The following is a 25,270-nucleotide window of genomic DNA, read 5'->3' on the forward strand; positions in this document are numbered from 1 at the left end:
TTTCAATTTTCCAGTACACTATGAGACTGCTTCTTGCAAGCTCTCAGTGCAGAACATGATTCACTCTCTCTTAAAGGTACAGTACATGTCTTCAACTGCCAGAGGAAGTGATGGATGCAGGTACAGTTACAACATTTGAAAGACATTTGGATAAGTACATGAATTGGAACGGTTTGGAGTGATATGGGCCAAATGCAGGCAAGTAGGTCTAGTTTGGTTTGGGAACATAATTGGCGTGGACTAGCTGGACCAAAATGACTGTTTCCATTCTGTGTGACTCTATTGGTTTAATATCAATCAAAACATATATTCGATAAAAATGTAAAAATAAATTAACAGTCAGTAATACAGAAATATAAAAGTATCTCCCTCTAAATAACCCACAAATCACACACACAAACACATACTCTTTAGGAAAAGGGGAAAATAACCAAACTTTTCTGCAGAGATTGTCTTTCTGAAAAAAAAAGAAAAAAATGCTTTGACCTGTAGGTTGCCTTCAAGGCTTTGAGCTAGAAGATAAAGCATTAAATATTCTGGAGTCATTGCTCTGATGTTCTAGCATGGTAGTGTAATCACAAACCATGTATTACATGGTCTCTGAATCTTGCAGACACAAATTACTCAGGAAATATTGAGATGTTTCCTCAATCACTTTTTCAAAATAACAAATAGATTTCACCCTGAGGTCACTGACAGGGTTTTTTAAAAAATGAAAGAGATCAGCTATGCAGCATATTCTAAGTAGGCTTCCCTCCAAATGAACCAGGTAAAACAAGCCCCTTTCAACAACAATCACTGTTAAGAAACAGTCCTAGCAAGGATGTATAGTTAGCATCATCCATGTGACTTACAAGCAGCCTTTTTAAAAAAAATCTGATGTCCAAAGTGAACTCTCAATGACCTCTTTTAAATAAACTACTCCAGGTATTTCCACAAAACTTGAAATAAATCAATTTCTACAATCTTTCAAAACCTAAGTCTTCTAAACAATATTAAATGTAAAGTGTCAATGTAAGGCATGTGTATAAAGTGTATATTGAACTTATTAACCATTCTATTGCCTTAGTATGAGGCAGTGCAAGCCTAACCACTAGTGACACCATGTCGTGTATGTTTCATCGCCTTATGTGCAGTCAGATTCCTGTAGTACTTATTTTCTCATTGACTCCACACATTTCTTTGATGGTTAGCTGAGAGTTTGATTTAAAATGGTCCCTCATGCTCTGAAATTGGACTATTCAAATAGTAACCCTTACTGCATGCATATAAAATTGCATGTTTCACTTTCTGAGAAATTAATGAGTTCATTGACTACATATAGGCATCCTTTTGCATTCAAATAAATATTCCCCTCAATAGTTAGTAGGTTTCCTATATTCTATTTCCAATTGTGATGGATTGGCAGAGCATAATGTGGCTGTTGTTTACCCTGGAGATTCAGATGACATCTTAAAGCAATAATAGTAAAACTCAAAATGTAGTTTAAAGTTCAAAGTGGCTAATTTCTTGAGATTGGCATGCAGATTTCATTTTCACATCTATCTAGTATTGGTGTACTAATTATCATTGTCTAATTCTGAAGACACTTTTAGCTTAAGTTTCAGGATTAGATTTTACTCACTGACTCATGCCTACCATTTCTGTACAGTGGTGAAATATAGGAAGAACATAAAAGGAACAAAGGATGAGAAGAAACCCATTTGAAAATTGATGGCACTGAGAATTACAAAATAGGATGACTGATAGGATATTGTAATTCAGAAAAGATTGAGCGTTTTAGTTCACAGAATGGACAGCTCTTACATCCGAAGGATGACCATTGATAGTGCTAAAAATTGCAGTCAGTGTAATTTACCTTTGGGCTATGTTTCCCAGTATATAACAAAAAGATACTGTCAGACAATTCTAGTACATCTGCAGGCAAACATCTGTGTGACATTATAGACTTACGGAACAAAAGAAAACAACTAATTTCAAGATATGCCATAACATATCTTCTTTTTGAGAAAATGGAAATTAAACAAATGAAAACCAATGCATTGTTTTCCTCTATTGCACTTGCCTGACTAAGTAAAACATATCCAGATACTTAAAGGACTATCTTGTTGCATTTAGGAAATCACTGCTTTGAACTATACCAGATAACTCCATAAATCACTGACAAAGTCTTCTTGACTGCAGAATTAGTTTTTAAAAATTCTTTACTGGGATGAGGGCATCACTGGCTAGGCAGCATTTATTGTCCATCCCTAATTGCCCAAATGGCAGTTGAGAGTCAACCACTTTGTTGTGGTTCTGGAGTCACATGTAGGCCAGACCAGGTAAGGACAGCAGACTTCCTTCCCTAAAGGACAGTAGTGAACCACATGGGCTTTTCTGACAATTGGCAATGGATTTATGGTAATCATTAGATTCTTAATTCCAGATATTATTGAATTCTGCCATGGTGGGATTCGAACCTGGGTTTCTGGATTAACAGTCCAGTGATAATATTACTAGGCCATCACCTTCCCTCATTAAATTCTAAATTGCTGGTTCTGGGTTCTACTGCTAAAGATGGAAAAATCTGTGTTATGGACCAGGACAAACCCCCTCAAAGCATATCAAGAAAATAGCCTAGTCCCTAACTTTTATCTTATTTAAAGGCAAGTTTAAGTTGCTGTTCCAGATGTGATTCAATTTGTCAAACTACTTGACTTTAAGCAAAACACATTTTATTCTTACACCACAGTTTAAGTACAAACAAAAAAAAGCATAACTCTATTGAAATACTTAACAAGATAATATATTATTTAACTACAACTCATCAACTATTCCAAAATAGCAACCTCCCATAAACACACACTTGGCAAAGGCAAATTCAGCAAAACAGATTTCCCTCATTTGCTATCTCCAGTCCAAAAGAAGGAACACTGTCAGAATGTATCTATCAGCAGAAACAGAACCCAAGCTTTTGCAAAAGCAGGGAGACAGAACTGTATCCAGCAGCTTTAACTCCAAAACCCAACTTCAACTCCAAAACCCAACTTCAAAAACTGAAAGCAAAACTAAAACCGTGTGAGTGTGAGGCTGACTCCACCCACTTATGCTTCCTTTGTCTACTTTACAAAAAAACCCAAAGTTACTTACACTGCTTTCCATGGAGTGGACACCTTGTCACCAGGTTTACAACATGCCTCTTCAAGAGAAGCAGGACAGAAAAAATCCCTCTTAAAGGCACAACTCATCACACTGTAAAGGACAAAATCAGACAATCATCCATGTAACCTGTCAAAGCTGAACTCCCAATGTCAGTGATCATGTCACACAACTGAAGATTCTACCTTTACTTACACTGTTAACACTTTTCTTGGGTTAAAGTGAGAATGAAGTCACAATGATATATAAAATCCTGGAATAAAAACCACTGAAAGGAAAAAGACCTATCTATACATAATGGGCAACATGGTGGCTTAGTGGTTAGCAATGCTGCCTCACAGTGTCAGTGACCTGGGTTCAGTTGCCTGAGTAAAGTTTGCATGTTCTCCCTGTGTCTGTATGGGTTTCCACAAGGCTTTCCTTTGTTCATTCACAGGATATGGGCTTTGCTGGCTAGGCCAGCATTTATTGCCTATCCCTAAATGCCCAGAGGGAAGTTAAGAGTCAAACACATTGCTGGATCTGGAGTCACATATAGCCTAGACCAGGTAAGGATGGGTAGTTTCCTTCACTAAAGGGCATTAGTGAACCAGCTAGAGTTTCCCCACAATTGGCAATGGATTCATGGTCATCATTAGACTCTTAATTCCAGACATTTTTTATTGAATTCAAATTCCACTATCTGCTGTGGCGGGATTTGAGCCCAGACCCCTAAATCATTACCTGGATCTCTAGATTAACAGTCCAGCGAAAATACCACTAGACCATCACCTTGTAGACAATGTTGTCAACGATTAGTAATCTTGAGAATTGTTTTGGGCTGTACAGAAGGACCTCTCTTGAGCCATCCAGATAATGAAACTATTGTTTCAGGCTGTTATACTGGTCTGCTTTATCAGAACCGTTGTCTTTGATTTGTTCTATATTGTCACTCTTGTCTTTGATCGAGTCCCTGAAAGCATTCATGAGCCAGATTGCAAAGTTATATTCTATTGGCACTTTTAATCACCAACTTGCCCTGCAATAACCAGGGTGAACCAGAGATGTTGAGAACTGGCATAACATGAAAGTGGTATGACCACTTCTAGGAAACCAATGTACATGACATCACAAACAAGTTGTGCATTGAGTGAATGGAAATCCTCTTCTTATTGTTTTTGGTCTCCACAATAAAGCCTTTCCTTGGCTACCAATTCTGTCCCTTTCTGCCAATGAGCTGAATCTGAGTCAGACTGTTCAAACTCTTGATGTGATTTCTTACATCTCTCCTCTATCATCAAGAAATCAAGGATGTGTACTTCTACTTCCATAAAGTTGCCCACCTTCATCCCTGCCTGAACACCAACTCACCTGCTGCTGAAAACCCCTATTCATGTTCTTTTACCTCAAGACTTGCCTATTCCAATGTTGTCCTGGCTAACCTTCTATTGTCCATCCTACATTAACTTTTCCTTGTCCAAAATTTGTTGCCTATATCTTAACTTGCAGAAAGCCCTGACGAGCCATTGTTAGCTGTGCCTCAATTCAAGAATGATGTCTTCTCAGGGTCGTGCTTTTTTGGGTGTGGGGGTCTTCATGTGATTGAACAGGCTGATATTTGTAGATCTTTGGATGCATGCATGACATCACATGAGGTAGTGTGTTGTGGAGAGCAAGATTTGCTTCCTTTAGTTTCCTTCTGAGCTGCTCTTCTACATTATCTTTAAGGCATTTGGACTGAAAGCATGATATAGCTCAATAGATAAGTTGTCACCATTTGTACAATTGGTAGCAAGCACCTTCCAGTCATTGATGTCATTGCTACCATGCTTTAAGGGAAGACAGAGTGTCTTTGCAGCATTTTCTTTACCCTCCCCAGAGCAGTGGCCAATTAAAAATTGAGAAAACAACACTTATCAGGGAAAATGATTTTTTTCAGCTATCTAGGCAAGGTGTACGGTTCTTTATAGTGAGTTTTGCAGTTTTGCCTGATTACTTTTTGTCTGAATACTTATACAGCTATATTCAAGAAGTACACGAGCATTTATTCACTGTGCTCCCCCCCATCCCTTCCACTGAATAAGGAGGATGACACAAGGCATTGTTGGTAGATTTTCTCTTGTGTGTCACTGATACACAGTCCGGATATTCCTAAATGGTAGTGTGAATCCCTTTAAATAATGCATCTGAAGACTATTTCTTAACTGTTCCTGCTGTGATTTGCTGAATGGACTTAAGAAGTGCTGATTTATGCATGCACTGACACCAATTTAACTAATGAGCCTTGGTCATTGATCAAAACCTTATACCTTAGGCAACTACCAGGGACATCTATATAAACACATGAGTAATAAATATATCTATGTATATATATATATATATATATATATATAATTTCAGCTCAGGAACCTTTCATTGCAAAATGCCAGGGTGGTGAGGAGTTTTGATCTAGAAAATGGTCAAGAAGTCTAATCCATTTCTACCCATAGTCTCATCAAGGCCACATGCCATTTGAAACTGGTCTTGCACGTCCTGTTTGTAGTGCCCCTTGTTTTCTGTACGTTTTAAAATTCTCATTTTATTTGATCTGCTGCTTGAATTTCCACTAATCACTTAACCAAACATCAAACTCATCTCTGCCAAATTTCAATTTGTTACATTTTCTGTAGTGAATTTGATTTGCAGTTTTTCTTTCAGTGATAGAGCTTCCCAAATCCTTTTTGAAGTTGTGTACGTTGATATTCATTGATATTCTTCAATTCAGTAACATTTGTTTGGAACTTTAGGTGCAATTCCTTTTGCCTAATTTATTCATAAAAACAATGAACAATCCATTACAGTGTGCTGCCTCACTGCCATGCCACCTTAAAGTTTCCTATTATCAGTGTTTATGGCTAATATCCTAATATAATGATTCACCATTACAACAGTGACTACTCTGAGATTGCAATGGTGCTAAATAAATGTATAAGTTTTATCTTCATGTGCATTTAAAAAAAATTTTCTTTATAGATACAGACCCCAACCGGAAGACGTTATTTTGCGAGCATTTGAGGTATGGTTGAATTTAAAATTCCATTTCCTAAAGCCTGCTTTGAAATAGCATAGTTTCTAGTTTCAGTACTTCTGATCATTATTCATTTCGAGTGCAAAAAGTTAAGAAATTTTACAGATAGACAGCCCAGAGCAGCCAGTTCAGCCCATCTTGTCATTGCCAGCTGTAAAATAACTATCCAGTCCAAACCAACTTTCCAGCATTCGGTCTTTAGCCCTGTCTTTTTCAAAATGTGATGATGATTTCTGCTTCTAACACCCCTTCAGGAAATGAGCTCCAGATTCCCAACAAACCCTCTGGGAGATTTGCAGGCACCAAAACCAGACAGTCCAACTTGTGAAATATCACAGTTCAGTGTCTCTTTCAAGCTGAGACAAAGGTTTCATCACTTCTCATCCCAGACCCATTGGTTAAAATGGCATCTTTTCATCTTAGGATATGCTTAAAATGAATGGCATGAGATGGCTAATTTGAAGTGTATCTCAAGGGGGTGAGGAGTTTTTTTTAATCAATAAACCAGGTAGACTACTAAAGGCAGGAAGTACAAGCGTCTCAACACTCTCACTGGGTGGGGGAACAAACTGACAGAGTCATTTAAACAGACAGATAACATATAAAATTGATGGGTACTAAAAGATGAGCTGATACATTGAAGAGCCAATAAGTTTAGATGATGAGGATGGGAAAAAAACCTTGTGGAATAAAACACTGAATTAGACCAGTTGGATCAAACGGCCTGTGTCCATATGGTAAATTCAATGTGAAAGCTAATCTTTAGAAGATAGATGTCAAATAACAGCAGATCAGTTTTTGCGGTTAGAAGTAGTCAGAAAGGAAGGCACTGCCAAAAGCAAGAAAGGAACAGGTCATCTAGCTGAATACTTTTTCCTTGCATCATCAACTGAAAAGTGAGACTAAGTTACATAAGTGTTACCTACTTTGACTATTACTCACTTGCTATCAGTGAAATGAAGTAGTTCAACAATTACTGCTTGGCCTCACCTTACCAAGTACATGGCTTCAAAATGATTAGAAATGCACAGGGTAGGTCACACATGCTCCATGAAGAGAGCAGTTTGGATCAGAATTATTTCCACTTCTGGGCTACAGTATCATACTAGTTCAGTGTTACGGTGTCATTGGGACCTGTGAGTACCTGGCACTGCATTTGACAAAATATCAAAAGTAAAACCCAAAACTTGCAAATATCCATTAAGGAGTTCTAAATTTAATCATCAACCTTTTAATGTCACTGCTACATTTCATCACCAGGTGTTGGATCAAACTAAAAAAGGATATCTTACCCAAGAGGAACTTACAAAATATTTGACTGAAGAAGGTACTGTTTCTTTTCTGTATATTGTGTATATATGTATACATATGGCATGAACTTTCTGTAAATGTAACACCTCCTTCCAATAATACCTTCTTATGCTTTTTGTATTATGCTTAACCATTCTGGAGCTGAAAACACATGGCATTATGGTTGAGAAGGGAAAGATGACCAAATGGCAATTTTTGATTTTGGTTGGGGCGTTATTATACCAGTCTTGGAGCCCTTTTTGTTTCTGATGGAAAATTGCCAGGCACTTATGATGGGATAACATTCAACATGCTCAGTTTCCCAAATGCCCTCGCAGCATCGAATGAAGAGGAATGACTGAAAATTCTTCCCATGTTACTGCTAGATCTTAGTAATTCCACCAGTAACATGGTCCCACCACTGTAAAACTCATCTGGATTCTCCTTTACCTTATGCCATAACACACAAAGCAATATTACTTGAGTCCAATACTCATACCTGTTCCTAATACCCACAAACCCTCCCCCATCACTACTCCTAAACTGCACATATTTAAAACCAGTCTGTTGTATTTCCTACCACATTCCTCAGTCTTCTGGTCTTATGGTAATATGGTCTTACCTTTGACTTTAAAAGAAACAGTTAAAAAAATGTAATTCTTTAAGTTTCTAAGGAAAATCTAAGGAGTTGCACAATTTAATCAAAACTGCCAGAATATCATGCAATGAAAATATAATTTGACTTACTCTGTTATTACAAACAAGTGGCCCTGCTAATATGTTGTGGCTGCAATTGTTCATAGGATAAAACATCTTTTGTTGCAAGACAGATTTTTTTTTAACTCACCATGGACAAAACCTTGGAATCTGTAAGTAATATTATAGAAAAAACTTCACACTGTCTACACTTCTTGTTAATTAGGTTTTGAATGCCTGTTGAAAATATATGTCATCATTGGCAGAGTATAAAGAATCAAAAGAATCCTCAGGAACAATACATATTAGAGCCATAGTATCTGCATTCTCTCAGTCGACCTCTGTGTGAACAGTGTTTACATTTGTGACCTGAAAGGGGCACATAAATACACATTGGTGGAGGGCAATGAAGAAATAATTTTAATTTATATAGTGCCTTATGTAAAGATACCTCAAATCGTTCTACAGGAAGTGCAGTCACAGTTATTATATAGGCTGATACAGCAGCTGATTTCCATATAGCATGGTTCTACAAACAGTAACTGAGACAAATAACTAGATAACCTGGTGGAGGTATATAGTATGAGAAAAAGAGTTACAGGCTCAAAGTGTTCACCGACGATACCAGCAAGACTACTTGATCTTTCCTCAGGTACTTTACATCCACCTGAACAAGTAAGTGGAACCTTGTTTTATGTTGTATTAAAAAGATGTCAGCTCCTGCAAAGTAGTGTTCTATCTGCACTGAGTGAGCCAGGCTAATACTTGTAGAAAATATTAGGATAGGTTTTCCTTTGAATGTGTGTTTTAGGCAACCAAGAGTCAGAGCAGAAATCTTCCCCTCCCTCATCCACTCCTGTGTATTCACCTGACCGTCAGCAGAATGTCTGGTCCATTTTGGGGCAAGTTATAACCAATATCCGGCATTAATGTGTGTTAATATTAACATAGCCTGCAAATACTCCTGTTCCTCTTAGTCCCATAAAACTAAATCAGTCTTTAGCATCTTATATACCTCAATTACATTTCCTCTGATCCTCCTAAACTCTAGCAACTATAGGTCTAAGCTTAATCTCTCCTCATATGACAAGCCTTTCATGTCTAGAATTAATCTAGTGAACCTTCTCTCAATTATATCTTTCCTCAAGGTAGTGGACCAAAACCTGTACATAGTACACCAGATACAGGCTCACCAATGCCTTGTACAATTGCATTATGGAAGAATAGAGACATGGACTATTTTCTAAATGGGGAAAGGCTGTGGAAATCTGAAATATAAGGGAAGTTGGGAGCCCTAATTCAGCATTTTCTTCGCAAGTTAGGAAGGCAAATGCAATGTTATCATTTATTTCAAGAGGGATAGAATACATGAGCAGAAGTGTATTGCTGAGACTATGTAAGGGTCTTGCAGACTACACTTAGAATATTATGAGCAGTTTTGCACCCCATAACTAAGGGAGAATGTGCTGGCTTTGGAAGGGTTTTTTTATTCATGTGTGGGATGTGGGCATCACTTGCTGGTCAGCATTTATTGCCCATCCCTAGTTGTCCTTGAGCAGATAGGTGGGAAGGAAGATTTACAGAATGGACAGGTGATGAGGATGATGCTGAGCTGGAAGGTTGGAACTGGGGTAAGGTGGGGGGGCAGGGGAAATGAGGAAACTGGTGAAGTCCACATTGATGCCATGGGGTTGAAGGGTCCCCAGGCAGAAGATGAGGCGTTCTTTCTCCAGGCATCAGGTGGTAAGGGAGTGGCGATGGAGGAGGTCCAGGACCTGCATGTCCTCGGCAGAGTAGGAGGGGGAGTTGAATTGTTCAGCCATGGGGCAGTGGGTTTGATTGGTATGGGTGTCCTGGAGATGTTCTCTGAAGGACTTGTGAGTAGGAGTCCCGTCTCCCCAATGTAGAGGAGACCGCATCGGGAGCAATGGATACAGTAAATGAGATTTGTGGAAGTGCAGGTGAAACTTTGATGCATGTGGAAGCCTCGTTTGGGGCCTTAGGTGTAGGTGAGGGGGGAGGTGTGGATGAAAGTTTTGCAATTCCTGCGGTCGCAGGGGAAAGTGCCAGGAGGGGAGGGTGGGTTGTTTGGGGCAAGGACCTGACCAGATAGTCGTGGAGGGAACGCTCTTTCCAGAACTTTGAGGATTTAAGAAGTGGGTTACTCATCACAGTATTCCTAGCGTCTGACCTGCTGTTGTAGCCACAGTGTTTATTTGATGAATCCAGTTGAGTTGCTGGTCAGTGGTAATCCCCAGGATGTTGATAGTGGGGGATTCAGTCATTGTAACACCATTGAATGTCAAGGGGTGGTGATGAGATTGTCTCTTAGGTCATTGCCTGGGATTTGTATAGCACAAATGTTACGAGGCACTTGTCAGCCTAAGCATGGAAATTGTCCAAATCTTGTTGTATTTGAACATGTGCTGCTTCAGTACCTAAGGAGTCATGAATGGTGCTGAGTATTGTGCAATTATCAGCGCACAGCCCCACTCCTGACCTTATGATGCAGGGAATGTCATTGATGAAGCAGCCGAAGATGGGTGGGTTCAGGACACTACCCTCAGGGACTCCTGCAGAGATGTCCTGGAGCTGAGATGACTGACCTCCAACAACCAAGATCACGTTCCTTTGTACCAGGTATGATACCAACCAGTGGAGAGTTTGCCCTCTGATAACCATTGATTCCAGTTTTGCTAGGACTCTTGAAGCCACCCTCAGTTGAATGCAGCCTTTATGCCACTCTTGCCTCACTTCTGATTGAAACTTACAGAATAGGGAGACCTGAATAGTGTGGACATTGAGAAGATGTTTCCACTAATAGAGAGACAAGGTCCCAAGGTCTCAGCCTTGGAATGAAGGGACAACCCTTTAGAACTGAGATAAGGAGGAATTTCTTCAGACAGAGGGGGTTAATCTGTGGAACTCATTGAAATAGATAGATTCTTGATTTGTATGAGGATCAAGGATTTCAGGGAAAAGGCAGGAGGATGGAGTTGAGAAACATATAAGCCAGGATCAAATGGCAGAGCAGACTCAATAGGCTAAGTGGTGTCCTTTTGTTCTTATCTCTTATAGTTTAGCAACACTTCTGTACTTTTAAACTGCATTGCTTTAGCAGGAAATGCAAAATTTCATTTGCCTTCCTTAGTATTAGCTATATCTGCACACGAGCTTTCTGCAATGTGTGCATGAGGATGCCCAATCCCTCTGCATCCAAACATTTTGAAGTTTCTGTCCATTTAGATAATAAGGTGCCTTTTTATTCTTCTAAGCAAAATGGATAACCTTACAATTATCCACATTAAACTCCAAATGCTAACTTTTGGCCCATTTACCTCACCTTTCTATACCTATTTAAAATTTCTTATTTCTACTTTGCAGCTTACTTTCCCACTTATTTTAGTGTCAGCTGCAAATTTGGCTATACTATATTCATCCCTGCATCCAAGTCATTAATATAGATTGTCAATGGTTGGTGCCAGAGGTCAGATTCTGTGGCACCCCACCAGTTGTAGGGGTGGTGATGGTCTAGTAGTATGATTGTTAGAAGCTCACCCAATGTTCTGGGAACATGGGTTTGATTCCCACCATGGCCGATGGTGGAATTTGAATTCATTACAAAAGAACCTGGAATTAAGAATCTATTGATGACCATGAAACTACTGCTGATTGTCAGACAAAACCCAGCTGCCTCACTAATGTCATAAACACTGTCATTGTCATGACATCTGCCATCCTCATCTGCTCTGGCCTGTACATGGCTCCAAATCCACAGCAATATGCTGTCTGAAATGGCCAAGCAAACCACTCAATTGTATCAATTGCTACAAAGTCTCATCAAAGAAGTAAAAAAGGGGACCGACCACTTGGTGTAAACCTAGGCACCGGAAAAGAGACAATGGCAGAAACAGTCCTGCAAAGTCCCCCTTACCAACATCTGGAAGCTCATACCAAAATTGGGAAAGCTACCTCACAGATCAGTCAAGCAATAGCTAAAAACAAGGTGGCAACCTAGTGAAGCTACAAACCAGCATAAGCAGCAACTGACAGACAAAAGCTAAGTGATCCCACAACCGAAACATTAGATCTAAACCCTGCAGTCCTGCCACATCCAGTGGTAGTGGACAATTAAACAATTCATTGGAAGAAGAGGCTCCACAAATATCCCCATCCTCAATGATGAAAGAGCAAAACACAACAGTGCAAAAGATAAAGCTGAAGCATTCACGGCAATCTTCAACTAGAAACGATGAGTGGATGATCCATCTAGGCATCTTCCAGTGGTTCCCAGCATTACTGACACCAGTCTTCAGCCAATTCAATTCACTGCATTGATATCAAAAAATGGTTGGAGACACTGGATACTGCAAAGGCAATGGGCTCTGACAACATTCTAGCAATAGTACTGAAAATTTGTGCTCCTGAACTTGCTGTCCCCTAGCCAAGCTCGTTCAGCACAGTTATAACACTGGCATCTATCCGACAATGTGGAAAATTGCCCAGGTTCTTCTGTACACAAACAGCAGAACAAATGTAACCTGACCAATTACTGCCCTTATCTCGATCATCAGTAAAGTGATGGTAGGTGTCATTAACAGTGCAATCAAGCAGCACCTGCTCAGCAATAACCTGCTCACTGATGCCCAGTTTGCATTCCACCAGGTCCACTCAACTCCAGACCTTGGTTCAAGCATTGATAAAAGAACTGAATTTTTGAGGGGAAAGTGACAACTCTTGACATCAAGGCCACGTTCGATCGAGAGTGGCATCAATGAGTCTTAGCAAAACTGGAATCAGTGGGTATCAGGGAAAACTCTCCATTGGTTGGAGTCATACCTGGCACACGAAGATAGTTGTGGCTGTTGAGGTCAGTCATATTAGCTCTAGGACATCTCTGCAGGAGTCCCCACCATCTCCAGCTGCTTCATCAATGACATTCCCTGCATCGCAAAGTCAGAAATGGGGATGTGTGCCAATGATTGCACAATGTTCAGCACCAGTTGTGACTCCTCAAGTACTAAAGCAGTCCATGTTCAAATGCAACAAGATCTGGACAATTTCCAGGCTTGGACTTGTTATGGATCAGGCCAGATACCCTCAAAACATTTCAAGAAAGTTGCCCAGACCCTAACTTTTTGAGTTCTTCTAAGCAGACGTATCATGGATATTTCAGGAGTGATGCAGCTGGTCAAACTACTCAGTTTTAAACAAAACAGAATTTATTTACAGACTACTGAACAAAACACAAGCAAAAGAAATCAGAATTCAGAATAACAACTATTCGAAAACCCACAACCTAACAAAGAGCTGTTCCGATTTCCTGTACTATTCCATAAAAACACCCCTTGGCAAAAAGGTAAATTCAAACACAGGTTCTTACATGAGAGAGAGATAGCAGAGAGGATCTACTTTTTGTATTTATATAAATGATTCGGATACGAGCATAAGAGGTAAAGTTAGTAAGTTTGCAGCTGACACCAAAATTGGAGGTGTAGTGGACAGCGAAGAAGGTTACCTCAGATTACAACAGGATCTTGATCAGATGGGCCAATGGGCCGAGAGGAGTTTAACTCAGATAAATACAAGGTGCTGCCTTGTGGGAAAGCAAATCTTAGCAGGACTTACACACTTAATGGTAAGGTCCCAGAGAGTGTTGCTGAACAAAAAGACCTTGGAGTGCAGGTTCATCGCTCCTTGAAAGTGGAGTCGCAGGTAGATAGGATAGTGAAGAAAGCGTTTGGTATGCTTTCCTTTATTGGTCAGAGTATTGAGTACAGGAGTTGGGAGGTCATGTTGTGGCTGTACAGGACATTGGTTAGGCTGTACAGGACATTGCGTGCAATTCTGGTCTCCTTCCTATTGGAAAGATGTTGTGAAACTTGAAAGGGTTCAGAAAAGATTTCCAAGGATGTTGCTAGGGTTAGAGGATTTGAGCTATCGGAAGAGGCTGAACAGGCTGGGTGCGGCACAGTGGCACAGTGGTTAGCACAGCTGCCTCACAGTGCCAGAGATGCGGGTTCAATTCCTGCCTTGAGCAATTATCTGTGTGGAGTTTGCACATTCTCCCCGTGTCTGTGTGGGTTTCCTCCCACAGTCCAAAGATGTGCAGGTCAGGTGAATTGGCCATGCTAAGTTGCCTGTAGTGTTAGGTGAAGGGGTAATGGGTCTGGGTGGATTGCTCTTCGGAGGGTCGGTGTGGAATTGTTGGGCCGAAGGGCCTGTTTCCACGCAGTAAGTAATCTCATGTAGGCTGGGGTTGTTTTCGTTGGAGGCTGAGGGCTGACCTTATAGAGGTTGACAAAATTATGAGGGGCATGGATAGGATGAATACACAAAATCTTTTCCCTTGGATTCGGGGAGTCCAGAACTAGAGGGCATTGGTTTGGGTGAGAGGGGAAAGATATAAAAGAGACCTACGGGGCAATTTTTTCACGTAGAGGGTAGTACGCTTATGGGATTAGCTGCCAGAGGAAGTGGTGGAGGCTGGTACAACTGCAACATTTAAGAGGCATTTGGATGGGTCTATGAATAGGAAGGGTTTGGAGTGATATGGCCGGGTGCTGGCAGGTGGGACTAGTTGTGTTGGGATATCTGGTCGGCATGGACTGGTTGGACTGAAGGGTCTGTTTCCATGCTGTACATCTCTATGACTCTAAGTCTTGAGTTTGATAGAAAACTTCCCACTTGCCTAGATGGGTCCAGTTCCAATAACACTCAAGAAGCTTGACACCATCTAGGACAAGAGGAGAAAGTGAGGTCTGCAGATGCTGGAGATCAGAGCTGAAAATGTGTTGCTGGTAAAGCACAGCAGGTCAGGCAGCATCCAGGGAACAGGAGAATCGAGGTTTCGGGCATAAGCCCGATTCCTGATGAAGGGCTTATGCCCGACACGTCGATTCTCCTGTTCCTTGGATGCTGCCTGACCTGCTGTGCTTTACCAGCAACACATTTTCAGCACCATCTAGGACAAAGCAGCCAGCTTAATTGGCACTGCAACCACTCCCTCCACCATCAATGCTCAGTAGCGGCAGTGTATATGTTCTACAAGATGCACTGCAGAAATTCACTGAAGATCCTTACGCAGCTCCTTCCAAACGCATGATGACTTCCATCTAGAAGCACAAAGGTAGCAGATACATGGGAACATCATCACCCACCAAGCCACTGACCAAGCTGACTTATATGACAGTTACTTCACTGTCACAGGGTTGACATCCTGGAAATCCCTCCCATGGGCACTGTGTGTGGGCATGTGGGACTGCAGCAATTCAACAAGGCAGCTTACCACTACCTTTTCTAGGGCAGCTAGGGACAGGCAATAAATGCTGGCCAGTCTGCAACACCATGTCCCATCAGTCATAGAGTTATAGAGATGTATAGCACGGAAACAAACTCTTTGGTCCAACTTGTCCATGCAGATTAGCTATCCCAACCCAATCTAGTCCCACCTGACAGCACCCGGCCCATATCCCTTCAAACCCTTCCTATTCATGTACCCATCCAGGTGCCTTTTAAATGTTGCAATTGTACCAGCCTCCACCACTTCCTCTGGCAGCTCATTCCATACACATACCACCCTCTGCGTGAAAAAGTTGCCCCTTAGTGTTTTTAAAAACTTACAGCTTGCCAACAGGAAAAGACACATTTATCCCAACTTGCTGCTTTCTGTTGTTATGGACCTGACCAGACCCCCTCAAAATATTTTAAGAAGGTAGCCTAAACCCTAACGTTTTCTTATTTTAAAGGCAAATGTAAAATTCTATGTTCCAAAAGCAATTCAACTAGTGAAACTTCTTAATGTTAAGCAAAACACAATTTATTCAAACACTATGATTAAAATATTACAAAAGAAAGAAGAGCTTAGAATAACTTAACTCTATTGGAAACCTTAACAGAATAATAGATATATAAGAGGTATAGTTAATAAGTTTGCAGATGACACCAAAAATGGAGGTGTAGTGGACAGTGAAGGTTACCTCAGAGTACAACGGGATCTTGATCAGATGGGCCAATAAGCTGAGGGGTGGCAGACAGGACAAGTGCGAAGTGCTGCATTTTGGAAACGCAAATCAGAGCAGGACTTATACATTTAATGGTAAGGTCCTCGGAAGTGTTGCTGAACAAAGAGACCTTGGAGTGCAGGTTCATAGTTCCTTGAAACTAGACTCACAGGTAGATAGGATCGTGAAGAAGGCATTTGGTATGCTTTCCTTTTTTGGTCAGAGCATTGAGTATAGGAGTTGGGAAGTAATGTTACTGCTGTACAATTTATTGGTTAGGCCACTGTTGGAATATTGCGTGCAGATCTTGTTTCCTTCCTATTGGAAGGATGTTGTGAAACTTGAAAGGGTTCATAAAAGATATACAAGGATGTTGCCAGGGTTGGAGGATTGAGCTATAGGGAGAGGCTGAATAGGCTGGAGGTGTTTTCCCTGGAGCATCGGAGGCTAAGGGGAGACCTTATAGAGATTTATAAAATCATGAGAGGCATGGATAGGATAAATAGACAAGGTTTGTCCCTGGGGTGGGGGAACTTCAGAACTAGAGGGCAAAGGTTTAGGGAGAAACGGGAAAGATATAAAAGGGACCTAAGGGGGAACATTTTCACACAGAGTGTGGTGCGTGTAGGGAATGAGCTGCCAGAGGAGATGGTGGAAGCTGGTAGAACTACAGCATTTAAAAGGCATCTGGATGGGTATATGAATAGGAAGGGTTTAGAGGGATACGGACCATGTACTGGCAAATGGGACTAGATTAGTTTAAGATATCAAGTCGGCATGGATGAGTTGGACCAAGGGTCTGTTTCTGTGCTGTACATCTCTATGGCTCTATAACTCAATTGTCCCAATATAGTAACACGCCATAAACACACTGAAATAACTGTAGCGGCCAGTATCCTGTCACCAAGTCACCCTTTATTTATATATGCACAGTACACTGGCTGTGACTAGCCAGCTCAGAGTCAGTCCCTGAACTCAGAAGGCTCTCTGAATACTCTGTTTATCTCTGTCAGTCAGGCCTCCCTGCTTGGTTCAGGTTAATAGCCCCAATCAAACATCTTATAGTCAATCAGATCCACCTGGTTCCAATCACTACAAACACCTCTCGGCAAAAAGGCAAATTCAGAAAACAGATTTTGTCTGACATGCAATCCAGCAGCCTACAAAGAAACCCCCAGCTTTTGACTGTAATTGAGGGAGGGAAAAATAGCTTCCACTTCTTCAAGCCCACAAAAGCAACTGCTTAAACCTAAACCTGCAAAACTAAAACAGCTAGAAATCCTGGTCTGTTGGCACTGGCCACACCCATCCAGGCCGCTTCTATTGTTCCAAATTTTAATAAAAGCCCAAGGCCTCACAAGTTGTTTATTTCTCATGGACTGCTCTTCACCTGTCCCCCAATCTCTCTCTAAAAGAAACCAGGTCAAAATGCACCTCTTAAATCCACAGCATAAGATTATCCAATCCTTTATCCAAGCTAATATATTACTCGTAAGCCTGTGTGATTTTAGAACGAACCATATGGATCTGTCTCTTAGTGATGTATTTCTGGGAACATAAGAATGTCTAACTGACTATGCGTCTGAGTTGAAGTCTAGTCTGAAGACTTTTTAGAATTCTATGGCAGTCAATATTTTGGTCCCATCAGCAGGATAATTGGAGAGCAGTGTAAAACCATCACATTTTATCCTTTGAGATCAGACACTTTGGGTTTTGTTTTGTAAGCCAGTCATCTCTGCAAAGCTTTATTGTGTTGTTTGTTGTGTGAATGTGTTTGTTAGGATTAAGGATGTATAGTTTTCATCTGGAATACAGTTTAGTTGTTAAGTACAGACTTACAGAATTGTAATGGCGCTGACGGAAGCCATTTGGCCCATGGTGCCTATACCAGTTCTATTACTTAGTGCCAATTTCCTACCTTTTACCCATATTCCTGCACACGATTCCTATCAAACTAATCATCCAATGCCCACTTGAATGCCTCAGTTGAACCTGCCTTCACTACATTTCATGGCAGTGCAATCCATTCCTTAAGTTTTTCTCACATCACTTTAAATATATTGCCCTCTCGTTCTTTTTTTCAATTGCAAGTGGGAACAGCTTCCCCCATCTATTCTGTTCAGCTGGCTCATTATTTTGAAAACCTCTGTCAAATCTACTCTAAATCTTCATCACCCTCAAGGAAAACAGTCCAAACTTCTCAAATCTATTCTCATAACGGATGTTTTTATCCCTGGAAACATTCTTGTAAACTGCTTCTGCACAATGAATTCTTATTTTTCCTATGAATGTGGTGTCCACAGAGAAAACAATACTGTAGCTTTGTGTCTTGTACAAGTTTAACTTCACCTCCTTGCTGTTGTACTCCATGCCCCTATTAAAAAAGCCAAGAGTACCATATGCTTCATTAACTGCTTACTTCGCCTATCCTGCCACCTTCAATGATCTGAACACAGATGCACCCAGGCCCCTCTTCTCCTGCACCCCTTTAACCAATTTTTGCCACTTTAATGAATTTAATTTATAAAGAGTGAGTTATTTTTGAGTTTTGAAATAAATCTGGTGAAAGTCACTTTCACTCTGGATAGCAGGAATAAAGGGAAACAACGTTGGCCATTTTGGTGATTGAATCGAAACATTTACACCAATGTTGCAGCTTGTGGAGTAATGGGGTTTGATTAGCTGCACATTCCACCTGTCAGAGTCACAAAAGATTACCTATTAGTTCAAGCAATTCTTCTGAAAATCTAGCAAAATGGTCATGACTATCACAGCAATGGGGCAGAAATCTCTCCACTCTTATTTTCAGTATTTTATTCACTGGGGTGTCTCAAATCTTCTCTACTGTGTTTTAGATTATCTCCTCTTCCTGTCTTTCTAAAATATTACATCTTCTGACTTGCCTTTCATGGAAGATAATGTAAGCAAACATTTGCTAGCAAATGTTATAAGAAAATGTATAGTGAGGAACACTTAAGGATGGAAACAATCACACGACAATGACTTAGGTCAAAATTGAAATTCGTGCCCTGACAATGAGTCAATCATATGGATTCTGTTTGATATTTATATACTGTGTTAATTTAACTGTAATTCTTTATGTAAAATGAAGCATTTAAAGTTTCATGATTATCTCACTTTTAAAAGGGAGATCTTCCCTATTCCATAATTAATCTTGATGTATGTCATTTAGAAGTAAAACTAGGCTATTTTATCAAGTACATGGGTATAACTTCACTAATTACCAGACAGATTTTCTGCATCTGGGTTCTGCCCTCTTATTCCGATCAGTACTTGACTCTTTCGAATTAACATGTTTCATTCATCAAGAATGAAAACTAAATGCATCTGGCTTGTACTTGTCTCAACTTGTGGGCGGCACGGTGGCACAGTGGTTAGCACTGCTGCCTCACAGCGCCAGAGACCCGGGTTCAATTCCCGACTCAGGCGACTGACTGTGTGGAGTTTGCACATTCTCCCCGTGTCTGCGTGGGTTTCCTCCGGGTGCTCCGGTTTCCTCCCACAGTCCAAAGATGTGCAGGTCAGGTGAATTGGCCATGCTAAATTGCCCGTAGTGTTAGGTTAAAGGGGTAAATGTAGGGGTATGGGTGGGTTGCGCTTCGGCGGGTCGGTGTGGACTTGTTGGGCCGAAGGGCCTGTTTCCACACTGTAAGTAATCTAATCTAATCTAATCTAAAAAAAAACTTTCCGAAAATTTATTTTGTAGAACATAATCATTTGAAGATCTTTGTTGAAGACATATTTATATTTATGCAATATTACAAATTTGACAGCACTTCCAGTTTTATTTTGTTGATGCTTTTAACATATTCTGCATTTAAGATTTGTTTTCCCTCCTAGATGTGGATGCATTAATTTATAGTATATTTGTATTCCAATCTTCAGATGTGTGCCTGATTTTAATAGTTATTCGGATAATGTCTTTGGTATTTCTTTTTATTACACAAATTTAATATTTTTTCCACATCTCCCAACTTTAAAAAAAATTTCTTTCCCGATACCTAGGTTTGTTGGTGCTACAACATTTAAGATGTTTCTCACAGTAATGTTAGTGTAGTGTGTCATGGAGCTTAATTTTACCAAAATTGGCTAAATATCAGTTTCAGAAGGTTTCATGGAGAGGTTTTCTTTATGAATTCTAGATAGTTACCCCACACAATCACAATGCTCGCCATGCCTCTACGTCACTAAGAGAAAGTGAGGACTGCAGATGCTGGAGATCAGAGTCAAAAAGTGTGGCGCTGAAGCACAGATGGTCAGGCAGCATCCGAGGAGCAGGAGAGTCTTCTGTTCCTCGGAAATTCTCTGACCAGCTGTGCTTTTCCATTGCCACACATTTTGACTCATGTCTCTACATCACCCCTCCTACCTTGTGTTCATCAACATCTGTGTACTTGCCTCTGCTGGGATCTTCTGAGATTCCTGCTGCCAGCACCATATTAACATGAACCAGGTCAGTCACTGCAGGCCAAGAGTTGCCAGTACAGTTACAGTGTGGGTAAAAAAAATGCCCTGGAGATGCCTGACAGAGGCAAATTGTCACACAATTTTTGTCATGGGTCTCAAGGTCCTGGTAAATGGGGCAGCGGAGAGGAGAACTGTCATCTTTTTTTCAGGACCACTCCAGGAGACCACAGCAGCAGCTCATGTCCTTCTGCATTCTGCAAGGGTAAGTGCCATCCTCTTCTCTCTGCTACCTCATACTCACTGTAACTCTGCTACTGCACCCACCTCCCACCAAGATTCTATGGCTAACACTCTCACTATTGCACACAGTATTTTCCCTTATTGCTGTCACCCACTCTGCCCACTCCCCCCGCAGACAACTACCCCTGCATGCCCTCTGCCACATTTCTCTTACTGCACCAGTTCTAACAGGTGTGCCAACCACTTTCATCTCATTCAATCCTCCCTTTCTCTCATTCCAAGAGAAAATAATCCACAATAGGGATGGATAGTGGGATCCTGACATTTCTGTCCTCATCCCCTACATGAGAGAATCTTTGCCCTGGCAGTTGAGGACTGTGACAGCGGATGTGATGATACCAAGAGTTCATGTTCTGGTATCCAAGTAAGATTTGTTGTCAAGTGCTATGCTGCTCTGCTATTACCATCACTGTAAATGTATTCTTAACATGCACAAACTTCTATTCCTATTTTGCAACGCATTCTCTCTTTTATCTCCAGAAGGCTGTGGTGCCATTGTCATTGTCCCCACCATGGAGAAAACACAATCTCTTCCTCCACCTCTGAGGAGGTGTCTGGCAGTGGGAAGGTTGACAGCTGCCTTGGAAAGCCAGTTCTAGCAACATTCAATGTTGCCTGGATATTCGGCACTGACCTGCCCTCTATCACTTTCTTAGCATCAATGGCAAGGCAGTAGGAGGATGAAGCTCCTTGACCTCATTCCAAAAGCTCATTCCTGAGAAGGAGATAGGATCTTGCCAATAAGCACCCAGCAGGAGTAGGAACCACACATAGGCCTTGCAGAAGCCTCCTCTCAGGTCACTTCATAGAAGGCTAACACTTGCATCTCCACTCAGATACATGGGAACACCACCATCTGCAAGATCCACCCCCCCCCCCCAAACAATTCTCCTTGCTGACTTGGAAATAGTTTGCCATTCCTTCAGTGTTGCTGCATCTAAATCCTGGAATTCTTTTCCCTAATGACATTGTGGGACTTCCCACAGCACATGGAACGCAGCAGTCAAGAAGGCAACTCATCACCACCTTCTCAACAGCAAATAAGGATGGACAATAAATATGGGTGTGGCCAGCAATGCCCACTTTACCCGAATGAATAAAAATATTCTCTGCTTGCAATTCACAAACCTGTGGGAGTTGAGGCTGAGGTGGGTGGACCTGCATCTAGGCAGAATATTCTTAGCATGCCTGGACCCTCCAGCCACAAATACTTCAGGGGTCATATCACCCAATATTCCATGGTCAACAGGTTCCAATACAGGGCAGGCTCCTTCCACTTCAGCTGCGACCCTTGGACTACACGTAGACATAGTAAGAGGGAAAGGAAAAAGTAAACCTTCTGAGGGCACAGAGCTGGCATGGTTGGAATTTCATTGAAAACACATTTTCACATTTGTAAATCATGTTCACTGTTCATTATCAGCTTTGATATGGAGGTGCCAGTGTTGGACTGGGGTGGACAAAGTCAAAGGTCACATGACACCAGGTTATAATCCAACAGGTCTATTTGAAACTTCAAGCTTTCAGAGCCCCCACTCCTTTCTCAGGCAGCTGGCTTTGAGGGGGGTGGGGGTGGGGGGAGGGGGGCAGGGGCGGGAGGGGGATCTGAGAGCTTGTGGTTTCAAATGAAGCTGTTGGACTATAACCTGGTGTTGTGTGATTTTTGTGAGTGACTGTCATTTTAGCTACAACTACAAGAGTAGGGACACTAATTACCTTTAGCACCACAAAGTCCTAACCCTGTCGGAATGATAGCTTTCTTTTTCATGATTTAGAGATGCTGGTGTTCAACTGGGATGTACAAAGTTAAAAATCACACAACACCAGGTTATAGTCCAACAGGTTTAATTGGAAGCACACTAGCTTTCGGAGCGACGCTCCTTCATCAGGTAGACAACCACCTGATGAAGGAGCAGTGCTTCGAAAGCTAGTGTACTTCCAAATAAACCTGTTGGACTATAACCTGGTGTTGTGTGATTTTTAACTTTCTTTTTCATAGTTTCACTACTAGCATGAAACTTTGTCATGATTAAATGAGGGAGAATCAGATCTTGTGAAAGCTTCCATCAGTATGCAATCTTAACTTCTATTAAACAAACATGTAAAGCATTAAAAGATTGAACTGGTTAGCTGCATTTGCAGTTGGGGTTCCATCTGCAGCATCAAAACATTTGCAGTTAATGAAAGATGACTCCATGCAATCAGTTCCATTGAACAGTGCTAACAAGGAACATTCTGTCTGTGTTGTTTCAGCCAGTGTTGCTGAGCTGTGGGATGCTGGGAATGCTGTTCCTTCTGAAGAACATCTTCATTGTCTTGACTTGGCACAATGCTGCAACTTTCATAGATCACCATCAACCGTCATATAATCTCAGTGCATCTTCCTGGTGTATGGATGAAAGAATCCAATTAACACCCTCTTCCTGAACAGTACTGCAACAGTACTCTGAGACATGACCTGAATGGGAACCTGATGTGATAGGGACATCTTATATCCCTCATTGGTCCCAGTGGAAGAAGGTGGATACAATGGACATCTGGCTGCTACCTCTAAACAGAGTAAAGTGCCACTGCCCCTCTGTTATCTGCATGACGTTCAATGGGAGACAAGCAACTGTGGTTTACCAAATCATGTAGGCAAATTGTGTCCAACTTTGGGCACCTTATTTAAGGCAGGATATTAAAGCCATGGAGAAAGTGCAAAGGAGATTTACTAGAATGATATCAGGAATGAGGAACTTTAAAGACAAAGAAAAATTTAGAGAAATTGGGTTTATTCTTGGCGCAGAGAAGATTAAGATGTGAACTTATGAATAATTTTGACAGGGTAAAGAAGGATATTCCATTTTGGTATGTCAGTAACTAAGGGTGACAATTTCAAGGCTGTCAGCAAGAGAGTTAGGAGTGAGATGAGGGGAAACGTCTTTACTCAGAGAGTTGTTAGACTTTGGAATACACTGTCTGGGAGAGTGGTGGAAGCAGATTCCACAGGAGTTTTCAAAAGAGAGCTGGATATATGTTTGACAGAGATAAATGTAAGGGCTATGGAGATAGGGCTGAAGAATGGGGTTCACTAGGTAGCTCTTTCAGGAGCAGTACAGACATGATGGACTAAATGGCATCCTTCTGTATTTGAAATGCTATGATTTTAACATGAAGCCTCCTATGGCTGGAAGCACCGCATTAGGAGATGGTCCATGTTTGAAATCAATAGTGACATCTTGAAAAATGTCCATATTACAGAGGAGGAAGTGCTTGATATCTTGAAATGCATAAAAGTGGATAAATACCCAGGACCTGGTCAGATGTACCCTAGAACTCTGTGGGAAGCTAGGGAAGTGATTGCTGAGCCACTTGCTGAGATATTTGTATCATCGATAGTCACAGGTGAGACTGACGGTTGGCTAGTGTGGTGTCACTATTTATGAAAAGGGTAAGGACAAGCCAGGGCACTATAGACCGGTGAGCCTGATGTCGGTGGTGGGCAAATTGTTGGAGGATTTGCATGTATTTGGAAAGGCAAGAACTGATTAGGGATAGTCAACATGGCTTTGTGCGTGGGAAATCATGTCTCACAATCTTGATTGAGTTTTTTGAAGAAGTAACAAAGAGGATTGATGAGGGCACAGTGGTGGCTGTGATCTATATGGACTTCAATAAGGTGTTTGACAAGGTTCCCCATGGGAGACTGGTTAGAAAGGTTAGATCTCAGGGACTACAGGGAAAACAAGCCATTTGGATACATAACTGGCTCGAAGGTAGAAGGCACAGGATGGTGGTGGAAGGTTGTTTTTCAGACTGGAGGCCTGTGACCAGTGGAGTGCCACAAGGATCAGTTCTGGGTTCTCTAGAGTCATAGAGTCATAGAGATGTACAGCATGGAAACTGACCCTTCGGTCTGACCAGATATCCCAACCCAACCTAGTCCCACCTGCCAGCACCCGGCCCATATCCCTCCAAACCCTTCCTATTCTTATACCCATCCAAATGCCTCTTAAATGTTGCAATTGTACCAGCCTCCACCACTTCCCCTGGCAGCTTATTCCATACACATACCACCCTCTGCGTGAAAAAATTCCATGAGATCTAACCTTGCTAATCAGTCTCCCATGGGGAACTTGTCGAACGCCTTACTAAGTCCATATAGATCACATCTACTGCTCTGCCCTCATCAATCTTCTTTGTTACTTCTTCAAAAAACTCAATCAAGTTTGTGAGACATGATTTCCCACGCACAAAGCCATGTTGACTATCCCGAATCAGTCCTTGCCTTTCCAAATACATGTACATCCTGTCCCTCAGGAATCCCTCCAACAACTTGCCCACCACTGAGGTCAGGCTCACTGGTTTATAGTTCCATGATTTG

The 25,270-nt window shown here is 41.3% G+C and overlaps 1 protein-coding gene across 2 annotated transcripts in view; it reads left to right on the forward strand.

The window, feature by feature from the left end:
* Positions 1 to 25,270, forward strand: part of efcab2 (EF-hand calcium binding domain 2) — a 73,948-nt gene that overhangs the window by 40,641 nt on the left and 8,037 nt on the right. The window contains exons 5-7 of one of the 2 annotated variants that reach the window (XM_043695421.1): positions 6,133 to 6,175; positions 7,448 to 7,514; positions 20,765 to 20,941. In XM_043695421.1, the coding sequence (XP_043551356.1) occupies positions 6,133 to 6,175; positions 7,448 to 7,514; positions 20,765 to 20,910 (256 nt within the window). In that variant the 3' untranslated portion in view covers positions 20,911 to 20,941. Of the gene's footprint in view, positions 1 to 6,132; positions 6,176 to 7,447; positions 7,515 to 20,764; positions 20,942 to 25,270 lie in introns of those variants that run through there. The other variant, XM_043695422.1, reaches the window with a different exon arrangement.

The sequence above is a fragment of the Chiloscyllium plagiosum genome, chromosome 9 (assembly GCF_004010195.1).
Source record: "Chiloscyllium plagiosum isolate BGI_BamShark_2017 chromosome 9, ASM401019v2, whole genome shotgun sequence".
NCBI lineage: Eukaryota > Metazoa > Chordata > Chondrichthyes > Orectolobiformes > Hemiscylliidae > Chiloscyllium > Chiloscyllium plagiosum.